This window comes from Calypte anna, chromosome 6 (assembly GCF_003957555.1).
Source record: "Calypte anna isolate BGI_N300 chromosome 6, bCalAnn1_v1.p, whole genome shotgun sequence".
In the NCBI taxonomy this organism is placed as follows: Eukaryota; Metazoa; Chordata; class Aves; order Apodiformes; family Trochilidae; genus Calypte; species Calypte anna.
In genome coordinates this window covers 12,885,395-12,900,955 of record NC_044252.1, presented here as the reverse complement: position 1 = coordinate 12,900,955, position 15,561 = coordinate 12,885,395, and the positions used below count along the sequence as shown (strand labels likewise).

Below are 15,561 nucleotides of genomic sequence, written 5' to 3'. Positions count from 1 at the left end.
GCTGTTGAGATTAAGGGCTGCTACTGTGGTGAGCTGCAGGGAAATAAAAAACCATGTCTTAGATCATGGGGCAGGAAGGAAGCCCTAGGTGGAATTAGAGAGGTGGAAATCCCATGAGTATCCAAATTATGAACTACATCACATTCATGGAGTGACCTGTTCAGAATAGGGGATCTCTCTTAAATTAATGGTATATATTATGGCTGGAGGGCCACGATTCCTTTGTGTTAATACACCAGTGGCAATTATTCCCAGAGCAGATGCCCTCTGCAGTAGGCAAAGCAGCAAATCATCACTGAGTAACCTGAAATAAATAGGAAATGAGTGAAGGAGTCCTCACCAAACTGTCAGTTGTTTTTCTGATGGCTTTAGAGATTTAAATTTCTCTTGTCCCTTTGTGAAGTTTCCAAAGGCACTGAGACATCCAAGGTGGAGACGTGTCACTGGAGACACAGTGAAGACAATGACTGCTGCGTGGAATGGCTTTGTTACTGAAAGGATAACAGCAACTTTGGCTCAGCCAAATTATATCCAAAACCAGGTTTCCAGGCCAAGCAAACAGGCTATTGTGGCTGATGTTTGCCCCACCATCTGGCCCAGCAGGCCAAAATACCCTCAGGACATCCTACCCCAGCCCCAAATCTACGAAGGGGGGACTTGCTGCTGCTCCACATCCCTGTTTGCTGTCTCTCCTGCCTCTCTTTATCTGCAGCGCACAGCATGTCTGTGTTCCTCTATCAATGTATCAGGCAAGAATACCTCATCTAAAGTGTATACATTACCTAATAAAATCCTTCTTATTTGGGATTATTGCATCAAATTTTAATTTCCTCACTCGAGCAACAGCATGTCAGCCAGCCCGTCAGTGAAGAGCCGATAGAAGGTGAAAAGAGTGGATAAACTGCAGCAAATTACCGCAAACAGATCTCTATCAGCCCTTTGACTGAAATTGACTGGAATTAAGAAGTGAGAAATAGGATTTTTTTTTTTTTCTTTTCCTGTGGCAGCTTTCTGAAGCACTCACTTCCCCCCTGCCCCTCCTGCTTCAACGCTGGGCTGCGCTCTGCCTTTCAAGTCCCTAATCCTGTAAGAGGAGAAGGAAAAGGGGTGGAGGGGTGTGAGAGGGCAGAGAAATGCCATTGTAGCTCTTATTTTTCTCAGGATGGGATCTGGTAGCACTGTTTGGAAGCGTTTGGGCACATGCTAATTTGGACACTGAGAAGAAAGATATTTCTCATCAGGCAGAGGAAGAGGATGCAGCAGGACTTTGCTGTCCCTGGAGGTGTTGTGTGTTCATTCTTGATGCCATTTATCATCCCATCGTGCCTCAAACATCTCCCCCAAGTGTACCAAAGCTACCCACAGCTCTGGCAAAGCTTGGCAATGTTGTGTTTTTCATCATTAGAGTTCTTCTGGGTATTTGTTCCCACTGCGTCTGTGGACTGGACAGAACCATTGAGGTTCTCCAAAGAAAAGTTACCAGTGGCTGGGTGAGAGCACACATTTCCCCTTGCAGAGATGCTGAGGGTCTGCTCAGCCACTGCTTTTGTGCCTTAGGTGGGGCATAGCCCAGGTAGGATCTCAACTTCACTTCAGAGATGAAAGGGGAGGAATCCACTTACTAAGAGATAAAGGGAGGCCTATGAAATTGTGCTTTATCCCTCAGGGAGCCATGCAAAGGGACAAACCCCACTGGTGCTTGGTCCTGAGACCAGCAGTTGTGTTCCCTTGCAATAGCATGCTACAGGTATGTCTCAAATGTCATTAAAACTGTTTTAATTCTTCATCACCATGCCCCTCCTTTTCAAAAACTCCTTGTATTAAAGAAATAATGTAGAATCAGTGCTATTCTTGCCCTGGAGTCTCAATAGTTCCAAGTTAATTCTTTCTTACAATATTTCCAGCCCATCAGTGTGAACACTTTATTAAAAGCTCAGGGTTTTATTAAAAAAGGATTGATTTACCCCTGCCCCTCTTCAAAAAACCCTCTGACTTTGTTTGGATAATGTGCCATTCTTTATTTTCTTTGCCTTTTTTTTAAGCATAGGCTTTCTCAGATTATTGCTTTTCTAAACCTCTTCCTCCTTCCCTAGAGGGAGAGATTTATTCTGTTCTGATGCTTTGGTCTATACCCACCATCTGAGGCCTTTCCTTGCAGTCACCATTGTCTGGTAGGCAGGAGAGCTGTTACTTGCTTTAAGAAATAGCAGTATTTAGGAGTTTCCAAGAGCCACTGGTTGACACACAAAATATGTAGGGAGAGCCCTGGGAAGAGCTGTTGGTGCTGCAAGTTAGCCTGAAGTCTCCATGGGTAAAAGGAAGCGTTGCCAGATGTGCTTGACTAGAGAAGATGAGAGTCCCCTCTAATTCAGGGGTGCAATTGACTTCCTTGGGGAGCCAGGGCACAGCATCTCCTACCCTGGCTGTGCCATGAGAACAAAGGGAATAGTGTTATGGTTTGGTAGAATTTTGGAAGAAAAATTGGAAACTGTTGAGGTGTAGTTGGTGTGGTCAAGGGATTGGTTTGGAGTGTTTTCCCATTTCTAGTCTCTCCTCTCTGGTTAGTTCTCTCTGCTGGTGTGGTGGGCAAGATACTTCATGATCATCATAGGTATGGAGATGTGAGCATTACCTATGTGTAGCATCATGTTTTGCTTCACATAATTTCTTTATCTCACTTAGACATGTGCTGAATGTGAATACTTCCTGTTGACCATGCTGAGCAATTGTGCTCTGATGCTACCTGCATCCGTTGTTACCACTCACTACAAAACCAGAAATTGCCACCAGAAATATGGATGAACATTATGCCTATCCTATAGCACTTTTTTAGCCTCCAAGATTGGTCCTAAACATTGTGTGGATGCTCAGGGAGGAATCATCCATTCCCCGGATATGGGATCTGCCTGTACTGTGGATATTGGAAGCCTCTTATGAAGGAGCTAAAGAGAAGGATGGAAACCAGGTGGGCTGCAAAGAAGTGCTCAGGTCCCTGTGATTCCAGGAGATGGCATCCAAGAATGGTAGAGTGAGCTTAGCCCCACCCTGGCATGTTCTCAGTCACTGGGGAAGGGGCTTGTGGAGAGGAGGAGTCACACAGGGCTGCAAGGAGAACAGATGAAGACCCAGTCTCAGAAACCAACAGTGTGGAAGCCACCATCACAGATTGTCCAAGGACCAGGCAAACCTTTCTAGCAGGATCAGATGCCTGGATAATTAACTTTCCTATGGACAGCTCTGTGTATGCACAACAGCATGAACCAGAAACCAGATTCCCCCTCCTCTGTTCCTGTGCTTGTCGTTTTCTCTCTCCCTACAGCTCTTCCCCATGGCTCCTGCAGGAGGGACCTTTCCTCCAGCAGGCCAAGTGGCTGATGGCTATTCCTGGGCCATGCTGGAGAGGGCATGCTGCATTGCATGCCTTTTCTTTTTTTTTTTTTTCCCCTATATTTTCCCTTGCTCTCCTTTCCTCAACCCTTGTTTTACTTTCCTACTGACTCCCTCTCCTCTTTTCTTCTCCTTTTAGTCTCCCTTTTGGAAAGCACAGTTGTTGTCAGTGATTTAGAGGCTCTCTGGTCTCTGCTGAGCCTCACCAGCAGAGTGCTGCTCAGAGGCCACTGACCTGGGATTTATGGCTAATGTTCTCAGTTAATAATGTGGATTTACTTAAGGAGTCTCTTGAAATGCCCTCAAAGAAGAGGGAAGGGGCAGATCCACCTGGACTCAGGAGCCTTCTTTATGGCTGGCAGCAGCAGCAAAGCATCTCCATCGAGCCCTCAGGGCTCTGGAAGCCAGTGAGACAGCAGGTCCCTGCTTTCCACTGGAGGTATTTCAGCAGCATCTTTGGCTTTCAGCTGATGGATTGCAGGGCAAGCACAATGTTGCTGTCCCACTATGCTCCTTCATTAGATATGCAAACTCCTTCTTTTGACGTTTCCTTTGAGGGCAAAAAAAAAAAAGTAATTAAAATTCCTTCTTTTCCCACTGTTAATAAGCCAATGAAAACAAGAGCAGCTGAGTTGTGGATTTTTTCACACTACATTAATTATGTGCACGTGCCTGTGTTTGTGTTCTTACAGGCCCACTGCAGTGTGGTGGGAGATGTGCAGCTTGTAGAGCTGACATAGGGGCCTGATGTTTTTATTGGAAGTACTAAAGGAGATTTTGGCATCACTTTTGTGTTTTGCATTGGTTTGGTAGGATTTTGGCCTCATGGATCTTTCTGATGGGCAACAAGGAACAGGCTTGCCCTGCAGGATGGAGGAGCTGGCAGCTGGAGAACCTCCTGCCTGCAGGCAATCCCATCCTCAGCATCTGTCCAGCCTTCCTCCTCCTTGAGTTTTCAGTTAAAATCTCTGCCACCAGCTCAGTTGTGCCACTGGATGCTGATGGCCAGTGCCAGCATCCTACCTCACCTGGCATGCCAGGTTTGAAGAATGCAAGGGAAGGAGAGGACAAGTTGAAACTGGGAAGCCAGTAGTAGGTAAAGCTGAAGATCATGGTGAGAGGGAATTGTTGCCTGTGGCTCTTGAGGGACTGCAGAGTGAATATCTGTGTCAGAGGAGTGGAGATGCTCATTTAGCCCATTCTCCATCTTCATTCCACCTTCCTTAAGCACTAATATCTGTGTTTACTACATTGACCTTGCCTCATATCCTCCTCGTCTGGAGGAGCAGCATGGGGTGGTCTTCTCTTCAGTCCCTATGGACACTTGTCCCAGCAAAATCCTGCTGCAGGGTCCAATGGTTCAGTTAGAAGACTGCCCCCAAGTCCTGCCCTCTGCATCACCAGTTACATCTGGAGCAGGGTAAGCAGAGTTGGGACTTTTATGTGACTTCCCTTGTCCTTGGACAGGTTTTCCTAAGCAGGTGGCCCATGGGAAGGGATGCAGTGCCTGGCCAGTGTGGCTGTGAACTGTCTCTCCCCTCCCTCCCCAGGGTACCACTGTTCGGATGATAACTGCGATTGACCAGGACAAGGGCCGTCCCCGGGGCATTGGCTACACCATTGTCTCAGGTAAGTCATGGTGGGGACCCTAGCTGGTCCTGCAATACATTCCATGCTTGGGAAATCAGGTCTGCCTCAGTTTCTCCTCAGCTGTACTGCTTGCTCTTTTGGTTCAGCATCCCTAATTACTGTAGTCTACTGCTAGGACCGAAAGCTTTTATTCCTCTGAAAAGTTTGCTTTGCTTTTGGTGCTATCAGAGAGTATGGATGGTGGCATCTCCTTTTCCTTGAGCATTGGCTGTGATTTCTGGTAGATTTTCTAATAGATTTGACTATCTGATAGCAAAACCTTTCAGTTCGAATGAGCCACAACAATAGCTACTCCACCATGGAGGACACCTGCAAAGAGTCAGGTGTAAAACTGTTGGATTGTGGTGATGTGGTTATTGTTTAGGAGAAGAATGGGACTGATAAGGTCCCCAGTGTTTCCAGAAAGTCTCCATGACAAGGGCTGGCTTCCCAAGGGACTGCCAGAGCTGGCAAGCTGGGAGGCAGACACCTGGGCCCCTTGAGGCTGCAGGGCTGAAGAATGAGGCTCCATTAGAGAGGTGGAGACCTTGCAGACCCCCAGCCAAATCCCTTTTGTCAACCTCTTCTGATGGCAGAGAAGCCAGGTGTGGCCTGAGCAAGTGTTTCTAGATAAAGCATAGGTGCTTCAGTTCAGCAACCCTCTGCCATGTCCAAGGAAAAACCTTGGTAGCCACCAGGCTGCACTCAGACACTACATTTGTAGGGCTGTGCCTAAAGGACTGTCAGACTTCTCTGATAAACCCAGGGGAAGAGGACCAGCTTGAGGGGGGTGAGGAGTCTGGGTTGCAACACTATTGCTGGCATTGCTTTTTGGGGGATCTGCATGGTAGGACATGGCAATTGTGCCTTCTCTCCCTGATCTGCCACATCCTTTGGGTGGCAGCTCTTTCCAGCTACATGTGTGGAAATAATTCCCTAGTTTTGGTTCCTTAAAGCCCAGCCATTTCTAATGCTTGTTTAATCAACCTCTGTGGTCAAGGTGATTTCATCCTGACTTTCAAGTCCATTGATCCTGACTGCAAGTATCCAGGTCAGTCTGCCTTTGAAGATGCAAGGATTATTTATTCCTCTAATTCCCTCTGCAATTTATTCAAACATTCCCTCAGCATTAATTAAAAGAGAGATTCCCCCCAGATTGTGTGTATCCACCTGGAAAAGAGCAACAGGGACTTTCGTTTGACTGATGTGTGCTCTTGTTCACTGCAGGCTAGACTAAAACCTTAAGCTTAATCTTAGTAAAATCTGCCATATTACAGAAAACTCACCCAAAGCCTGGAGAGGGGAAACCACACTTGTCCTGTTCACACTCCCTCCTTAGGGCACCTGCTGATGGCCACTGACCCTTTTTCTGACCCATTATGCTGTGGGTATCTAATTTTCTCTTACCAGCACCAGCACAATAGAAACAGCTCTGGGTTTCCAGAATCCTTTATTTGATGTCTGAAACCTACAGAAACAGCCAGAAGTCTGTCAGAGGGTTAATTTGCTAAATGCACCCATCACCTCACAGCCACATGGGGCTTTCTTCTCGTTCAGTGGTCGTGGCCAAGAGAACCAGACCTTGGTGGAGTGTTCTTGAATTGTCTTTTTTTCATGTCTGTCTTTGGCTTCTCTGTGAAATAGCCACCACGTGCCCTTATTAGCATCCCTCACTTGGTACCAGGGTTGCTGTCAGACTGGCCATGGCAGAGGGATGGTGAAGAAGTGCCAGGCAGGCTCCAGGAGCCCGGTGGCAGCGGGATGCCGAGTGACAGGCAGATCAGTGCAAACAGCCTCACATCTGCCAAGAGCTTAATCCCTGCTCCTGGTCCTGCCTGGTTGGGGGCAGCTCTCCTATCAGAGATTCAGGCAGAAAACCATCAAAAAGTGATTAAACTGCTTTGCATTATTTTTTTTTCTTTTGTCCAAACATGGGAATTGCAGAGTGGTTTTGGAATTGGCCAAGAGTTCTCCTCTTCAGCACCAGCCTCTTGCAGAGTGGTGATGCTGGGAAGAAGCAGTCTGTGGATGGACTGAGGGACAACTGCAGGCACCTGTTGTTGCCTCCAGCCACCTCCCCATCCTCATCCTGCCTTCAGATTTCAGGGACAGCCTTCCCAAATCCCAGAAGCTGCGATTTTTGGGATGTTCTGCTTCCACTTTTAATTGAGTTTACTGCCACAATTTGCCAGATTTGTTCAGCTGCCAGATTGCAGTTTAGGTGTGTGTCTGAGGTAAAATTTTAAAGAAAACATGGTCAAGGGGCAAACAGTATTTTTCCTGTGAAGCCAGCAAGGATGCAAGTGCCTCCTCCACTCCGGCCAATGAATTCTTTTTTACTTTCCATGATTTGCTTGGTGCTTTTGAAAGAAGATGTTACCTTATGATGTCTCAGAACCTGGACACAAGAACCTACAGCCAGCAATGGGTTGGGGATTTTTGGCAGGCAGGTAAAGTATAATTTGTCATTACCCTCAATCAGCATAGTAAAGGTCACTGAGCAGATTTCGTGCCTGAGCTAGTAAATTTTTATGGCAATTTTGAAAAAGAATCCAAAACCAAAACAAACAAAAAAAGCAACCTGTCTAACATATGGGAACTGTGAAGCAAATTAAGTTAGAAACCGACCATAAGCAGAAGTGAAAATGGCCACTGGAGGTAGGAACTGTACCTGGCTCATCAGCTCACTTGCAGGAGGGAAGGAGGTGGTGATGCCATTTCCCAGCACGTGGTGCCTCTTCCCAGATTTCAGGCACAGGGCTCCCATGTGGCTGGTCTGATTTTTCCAGCTGGGATTGAGTATCTGGCAATGAGAGAGTTACAGAGGAACCTAGAATTTTATTATTCCTTCAGTGTTAATACCTAAAGCATTGGTATGATTTGGAGGCAGGATATGAAAATTAATTTGGAATTGCCAGTGTCCTGTTCAGCTCCAGCCCTGGGGTGGCTGTTCCTTGGAATATACAGCAGCAGCTCTTATTTATATAGCTGTCTTGAGCACAAGGTCCTCCCACGACAGGAAAACAATAAAACTAAAAGATTAGCCATAACCACATAAAATAAAAGTCAAGATCTACCTTTATGCTGCCATCTTACAAAGCTGCTAAGCCTGAAATGCTGGAGGAAGGTTGTATCATGGTTTTGGGCAGTTTTCCTGTAGGGGTGGATTAGCCTGCCTGCTGCCTGCCTGCACTGGGAATCATTTCCTCCTCTTAGAGGGAAAAGGTTTCTCCCCCTTCCTCTCAATCTAATAAAAAACCTAATGAGTGCTTTAACTTAACGGAAAAAAAAGCACCTTTTTTGTGAAAAAAAGGAGTGGGGTTATTCCAGTGCAAAAGGCCTCCTGGAAAAGGAAACCAAATAATGTCCTGGCAATCCAAGGCTGGTGGATGCCAGGGGTCCCATCATTCCAATGGGTCTTTCTCCTGCTTTTTCCAGGTGAAAAGGAGGGAAGAGCAGCAAGTGTCCTGAAAAAGCCCTCCCAAAAACCCATCTGCTTTGCCAGGCTGGAAATGCTCAGTTGCTGAGGTCAGGGCTCTGTTTGAAGGACAGATAATTAATCCAGCAAAATAATCCACAGTTCCTTTTTGGCAGATTTATGGAGATAGCCTCTGTACTGGGGACTCTGCCTCATCATCTTTCATTTCCCAAGCAAAGCAAGTGACTTGTTGTATAACATGACCTGTTCTAGATAAGCTTTTCATTTAGGGGAACTCTTCTCTCTAACAGATTTTCCTGCTGGAAATCAAAGGGTCCCTGCACTCCCAGCAGGATCAGGACTGCAGACAGCAGCGTATTTCACATTTGCTGCTGCTGCATGTTGCCCGAGGCATGAGGAATCCTTTGGCCCTTTGAGAGGAGGATTTTTGTCGTAGATTAAATGCTAATTTAATTAATAGGTGGGAGGGGACTTTGTCCCTCAAGCTCTTGTTAGGAAAATGCGTTGTGCCATCACAATTCTGCACTTTACTCACGAGCCATAATCTTTGGGGCTCATGTATTTCCAGGACAGTGAGGAAGCTTCACATCTGGCACGAAGCCTTGAAGGTGACCTGTGCTGCTTGGGCAGGCATCAAAGGGTTAAAGCCTGGGTAGAGGGTCCCAGGGCTCTGCAAGATGCCCCCAGAAATGTCAGTTTCTGCCTGCCTGACACATTCCTTATGTGGTGATGAATGAGCAATGGGAGATAGCACAAGGGCAATCTGTTTATTCCTCCTAGGGCTTGGGAAATCCTGAAGGAACAGGAGGAGGGAGCATGGGGCTTTTGCCCGAGTGAAGTGGTCCATAGGGTTTGTCACAAATCCTTAGAGCCATTTTTTCTTTCACAGAATTAATTGTTTTAGGAGACTTATGCAGTTTCTGGCAAAGCAGTCTTTTCCTAAAGCATCCCAAGGATAGCAGGAATTAAAAAATCATTATTTGCACAATGTAATAGAACTGTGAGTTACAAAAGCAAGAGGGAAGCGTGTCTGAAATAAAATTATCTATATTTTTACTAGTTTTCCTGCTACGGAATAAAATACCTTGTGTGTGAATATATATATATAAACATATTTAAAAATCAATGCAGTAGCTCTCAGAACATGTTTCAGATGGGCTTAACAGATCTGGGTTTCCTCACTCCCTTCCCTTTGAAAGTGCAGCAGGAACCCTTGCCGTAAGGTTTAGGTGGCCAAAGAGGTCTCACCTGCTGACCCTTCCCTTTGTATTTTGACCTGATTCCATATAGAAGGCAGGGCAAAGCAAACCACTTCCTGAGTTCTTTAAACTGGACACCAGGGAGGATTCTTGGATATAGGATTATAGGACCTGCTGATTTTTATATTCCCATTGCCTATTGGCTACATCATGCCTTCTTTTTCCCACGTTCAGACTGCTCCTAGGGTGTTAAAGCCCTCATAAATCACACCTGCTGGGAGGGCCTTCCAGTGTGATTTAAAGGCAGTCATCATAGCAGAACATTTCTGAGGAAGGACATGCTGATGGGTGGAAAAGTGCCTCATGCTGAGTTATTCATCAAAGATTGTTTTTCCACCCTGCCGATGCAAGGGGATGAGACAGCATGAAGAAGAGATGGGGGCTGCAGCCACAGCCCCTCTTTTCTTGTCTCAGTTTTTCCCCGTCTTCCTCCTTTCTGCTAATGATGCTTTGTCATCACATTGGCATCTTGCTTTGGCTCCCTGGTAATACAGAAATCACTGGAAACAGATACGGTTGGCATAATGGTTTGCATGGCAGGTGGTCCCCCAGCAAATAGCCTTTGGTAATTAAAACTATACATTCCCATTTATGTGTAAATATGAAACAAAAGCAATTTTGTTTTGTCTAATTTCTGGGAGTGTTGAACTTCCTGGCATTTAACGTGTATTGAAGATGTCAGCAACTGCTGCGAAGGGATGAAGCTGTGCTGCCTCTGTTCACGTTGGGGCTAGAGAAAACAACCCATTCTGAGATGGTTCTTAATGTCTCTTGGAACAGAAGGTTTTACAAAAGGTGTTGAGCCTGAAGATGTGGAGTTTATGTTAAAAGCTGATTCGGACTTGTTAGGAGGCATATTACAGTGTAATTCTTTCATGTGCTGCTGATGGGCCTGCTGACTGCGGTGGCAGAGGCAGCAGGGGTGATTTGTGGGTCTCTAAATGCAGTGCAGGCACAGGAGCCCTTGATAAGTGCCAATTTTATGCACACACATCCTTCAGCTGCAGGCTGGGAACGTGTTCTGCACCTGCCCTTTCCCTCTGGATGCACCTCTTGAACTCTGGTTATTAGGACAAAATCCTTAGGTGGGGAGTTAAATTGTTAAGTTTCCAGAAATGAGTACAATAAACCTTTATGGCAGTTTTCCTGGTGTTGCTCTGCTGTCTGGACTCATGGTACAGCTGATGGCTGCTCCCCCAGAGGAGGTTTTAGGATTAGGTTAATGGAAAGAGGAAAAGTGGGTAGGAAAAAAGCCAAGCCAGGCAGCACTAGTGTTTTAACTTCCCTTTTAGAGCATGTGGGGGAATGATGGTTGTGGTCCAAAGCTCCACAGGCTTTCCCGTGATGAGTTAGAGCAGGAGGAACAGACACTGTTTTCTAGAGCATCTTGATTTCACTCAGAATGAAGAAATCAAGCTTGGGTTCTAATAACTCCTTTCCCTTTGGAAATACCTTGTTCTCTGTAAATTTAAGCATGGGGCAAAGTATCTGCCCTGCTCTGCTTCCCTGTGTATTGCACAGGGGCAAAATCTCAAGGTGAAAAGCAGCGAGGTGGTCACGGCAGCTGATGGGACTATTTAGAGGATGATAACTGTGTCTGTTGCTGACTCTATGAACCACATCCAACAGCATCTATTTCAGTGCTGAGGAGCCCTGACGGAGCACATTTTGATTAATAAATTAGCCAGCACAAGGTGTGTGATGGGTGCCCCTTTCACATCTCATGAAAGTCATCCACTCCGAGTTCAGAGGCTTGGTAAGCCTGGGGCATTTCCAGGATGAAGCTTCCTGATATGAACAGCCCAGCTTGTAGAGAAAAGTGGGAAAATTCTCTGGTGTTGGGAATCTGCTTACCCTGGTGGACAAGTAATGCTTCCATAGAGCTGGACAATAGCTGCACCTCTCCTTTCTATGGGTTTGAACACTGCTCCAAGGCACAAGGGTTAGGGAGGAAGGAGGGCACATCCGTGTATTTCCTTTTTTTCTCTTTTTTATTTTTTTCCTTTTTTCTCTTTTCTTTTTTTTTTTTCCCCTGGGTTCGAGCCAGTGTTTTAATGGCCTTTTTAAACCAGGAGAGCGTTGGCTGTGGGCAATTAAACATTATGGCCCTCATCTATAAAACCCCTTGTTATAGCAGTGTTTCTCCAAAATGGTGTCTATGCCACCATCCGTTCCTCAATGAGCCTGGAAAAACACTCTGAATGGGCTACTGTGATCCATTCCATTGCTCCCAGCTCAGTGCTGGGTTGGTCCCTGCCTGGCTGCTGTGCATGTAGAAGCTCCTGTTGTCCATGTGTGTTCATGTGAATGAAAGGATGGAAACATTTTTTGTCTTTTACCTGAGTCATCACCAGAATCTGGGCTTGTACATTCTAAGCAAGCCTGTGGCCTGCCAGCTCAGCCCTTGTTCAGCAGAAAATGAAGCATGGGCTTGGGTTCCTTTCCCAAACCAGAGGCATGGAAATTTAAGTCCTTGGTTTCCACCCAGAAATGGTTTGGTGGTTCAGACCAGATCTCAGGCAGGGATACATCCAGCAGCTGGTAACTCCTGAGCTGAGTGAGCAATCATTTTATCCCTTAATGCAGAATAAGGTTGTGGTGCCTTGGTTTAAGCATTGATGGTAGGAAAAGCATGCAAGGGGGATATGGAGGACAGGGGACAGCAGGGACACATTTCTGAAGGTTCTTTGACTTCTATGTCAAGTGCAGCTGTGATAGTCAATAGTTCTTGTCTGCACCATTAAAACAGTTTGCAGAGTGCAAATTTGGAGGTGGGGAGGTCTGAGCCATTATCTGGGGATCTTGAGTGAGTTTGAAGTCCCCACAAAAGTTCTCCATCCCTTCTATGTTCTCCAACACGTCTGTGTATTGCAGTATCTCTGCAAAACCAGCAGTGAGCAAATTGTGGTTTGCTCTGTTGGTGTGGCCAGTAGGCAAAGCTGGCCACTGGCCATGCAAGCCATCAGCCAGAGTGCTGGGGCAACCCAAGGAGATGCTGGCTCAGCTCACAGTGTCCATGTCCTCTGAAGCCACCAGGCTCAGCCATTTCCTGGATTAGGAAACTGATGGAGAGGTAACAGTAGAGAACCAGGAGAAGACAAATTATACAGAGGTGGGGAGAGTGAGAGACTGGGGGGTGAGGGAAAGACAAAATTGGCTGGGTTTTTCTTCCACCTTTTTTTTTTTCTTTCCTTGCTCTGAGGGAAATGCAGACATGTGAAGATACTGAGAGAGGGTTTTGCAAAGAAATCATCTCGGGGGAACTTGTGCTGTTCAGCAGTGCAAATACCTCCACGAGGATCACTGGTCAGAGGAGCAATGAAGTGATGGTTGAAGAGGGGTTGTGGAGGGAATGATGAAAAGCCCCTGAAGGATGAGTTTTGAGACACCTATTTCCCTTCTGAGGCTAATTTACAATGGCCTTCCTGCAGAAAGCACCTTGGGGGATGTCAGATGCAGATCTGCCATCTGAGGGGTGCTGGGGAGGCTGAACTGAAGAAAATCCTCTGATGTGCAACTGGGAGGATATTTGGGCCCATAATTTGCTTGTCCATCCCTCAAAAAATGACCGTAGGACAATATGAAATGCATAACTATTGTTAGGACATGAAGCTCATTGCTCTTTTTTAGTCCTTTGTCTGAAATTCCTGCCCTGTTGGCTTACTTCCACTAAAATCTATTGCTCTCTGCTTTTGCAGTTTCCTGCTAGCAGGATTTTGTGGTTAAAAAGGTATTTTATTACCTTCTGTATTAAGGGGAGTGTACCAAGATCACCCTGATGCATGAACTTTGCTATGGTAACATGGCATCTTGGAGCATGTAAATGCCTCACAGCACTAATTCAATACATCTTGTGGAGTGTCCATCAAAGCTGAGAAGTCTCCTAAAGGAGACAGCTGTAAATTACAGAGCTAAAGTAGGAAGCTGAGATGAAAAGAGGAGAATCATCCAAAGGAGGAGAGAAGAGATTGTCAAGTATGGCACAGAAAGTCAAGATTTTAAAAAAATAAACCCAACACCAGGCTGCTGCTAGCATCTTTAGAGGTTACACATCATAAGGTTCATTAAGCTGGTTAGTAGTCAGTGGTCTGTTTCTGATGGAATGGAGCAAGGACAGAAATGGGAGACATTTGGAGGAATAATGGTTCAATAGTGGGGGAGAATGGTGTTAAGGCACCTGGGGCTCTGGGAGAGTGATGAGGTGGTGGCATATGGCTTCTGGGGTAGGCCAGGGTGTCTCCAGGATCCAGCAGGACCTGGAGGCTTTGGCCATCCCCCAAAAAGTGCAGCTGTGGTTACACAGGGGATGGGAGGACAACGAGGGGAACGCTGAGTGATGGGAAGCAAATTTCTGCAGCAGAAGATCTGTCTTTCAGCTGCCTCCCAGCAAAATGACAAATGTTGTGTGTATTTCCTTCCTACTGAAGTACATTGAGAAGACAAGGTTGGGATTTTTTTTATATTATTTTATTTTTGGCTGGGATTCATATAGCATACCTGCAGGATTTTCTTGCTCCTGTTTGGGGCTGGCTGAGGGTTTTCTGCACCCCTTGAGATGTTGAAAATGAGTGGTGTGGTGGCCGTGTGTCTGTGCATCACCTCCTTGATCATCACTAATTCAGCAGCCTCCTCTGGTGTCGTGTTGGACCAGCATCAGGTATCCCGGGCTCCACATCCCAACTGCTTTCCTTTGTCTGGGTGACAGAGAGAGCACCTGGGACTGTTGCAAGGGCATTCCTGATGCTGGATGTTCATCATCTCAACAGTTGCTGGCTGGGAAGCTTAAGTGTTGTCTTAATCCTGTCCAGGTGTCCAATACCAGAGGCAAAGTCAAGCAGAGGGACTGTTCCCTGTGAATGCAGGCAGTCAGTTGTTCAGAGTGGAGCACCTGGGGTCAGCCCCAGTTTCATCAGTGCTGCTCCATATTTCAGTGGCCAAAATCCTGCATCATTTGAAACTTTATTGGGTGCTGGATGGAAAGCACCATTTTGAACCCTCGCTGGGGCAGCTTCGAGGAGGAAGGGACAATTACAGACATTTCTTGGTGATCTTAAATGTATTTTCCCACCAAAATGGTGGAACTCTATGACTACATTTTAAGGCACACTTAGATACTGTGCAGGGTTTGCAGAGCCTTCTGCAGCCTGTACTCAGTCAGCTTGGAGCTCCGGACCAGCAGTAAACCACATCTTTCAAGCACCAGATCTGGTCATGCATAGAGACTGGTTGTGGAAGAGGCTTGTGTCCTCCCACTTCCATCTCCAACACCCTTTGGCATTGGCTGTACCAGCTGCTTGTGTTCACCCTGCCTGTTATTTTTCTCAGGTAACACCAACAGCATCTTTGCACTGGACTATATCAGTGGAGCCTTAACCCTGAATGGGCCTCTGGACCGGGAAAACCCTTTGTATAGCTCTGGATTCATCCTCACAGTGAAGGTGAGACTTCTTCAACTGAGAGGCATGCTGGCAGAGCAGGATGGGGGGAACAAACAAAACAAACAAACAAACAAACAAAAAAGCCCAAACAAACAAAAAAAACAAACCAAAACAAACCAAACATAAAAACAAGAACAAAAACGAAAAAACAAAACCAAAAGCAAAAAATAACCATGGAAAACTGGGAATGTTCTGTCATATCAGTGGGCAGCAATGTAACAGGGCATGGTCTGCATCAGCAGAGGAAGGGAGCAATGCTGAACATTGCCTCGTCCAGGAAAGGCACTGGAGCATGGTCTTCCAGCCCCACCAGCCCCACCAGAGAGCAGCTCCTGGGCTCTGCTCGAAGCCCTGTAATTAAAATCAATACCAAGCCGGGCAGCTGGTTGGAAACACATTTAGAAGTATG

At 46.3% G+C, this 15,561-nt stretch overlaps 1 protein-coding gene across 1 annotated transcript in view; it reads left to right on the top strand.

Moving 5' to 3' along the window:
• CDH23 (cadherin related 23) overlaps nt 1-15,561 on the top strand; it is a 195,255-nt gene that overhangs the window by 93,507 nt on the left and 86,187 nt on the right. The window contains exons 9-10 of the mRNA XM_030453320.1: nt 4,938-5,016; nt 15,040-15,152. Coding sequence (XP_030309180.1) covers nt 4,938-5,016; nt 15,040-15,152 — 192 coding nt within the window. The remainder of the gene's footprint in view (nt 1-4,937; nt 5,017-15,039; nt 15,153-15,561) is intronic.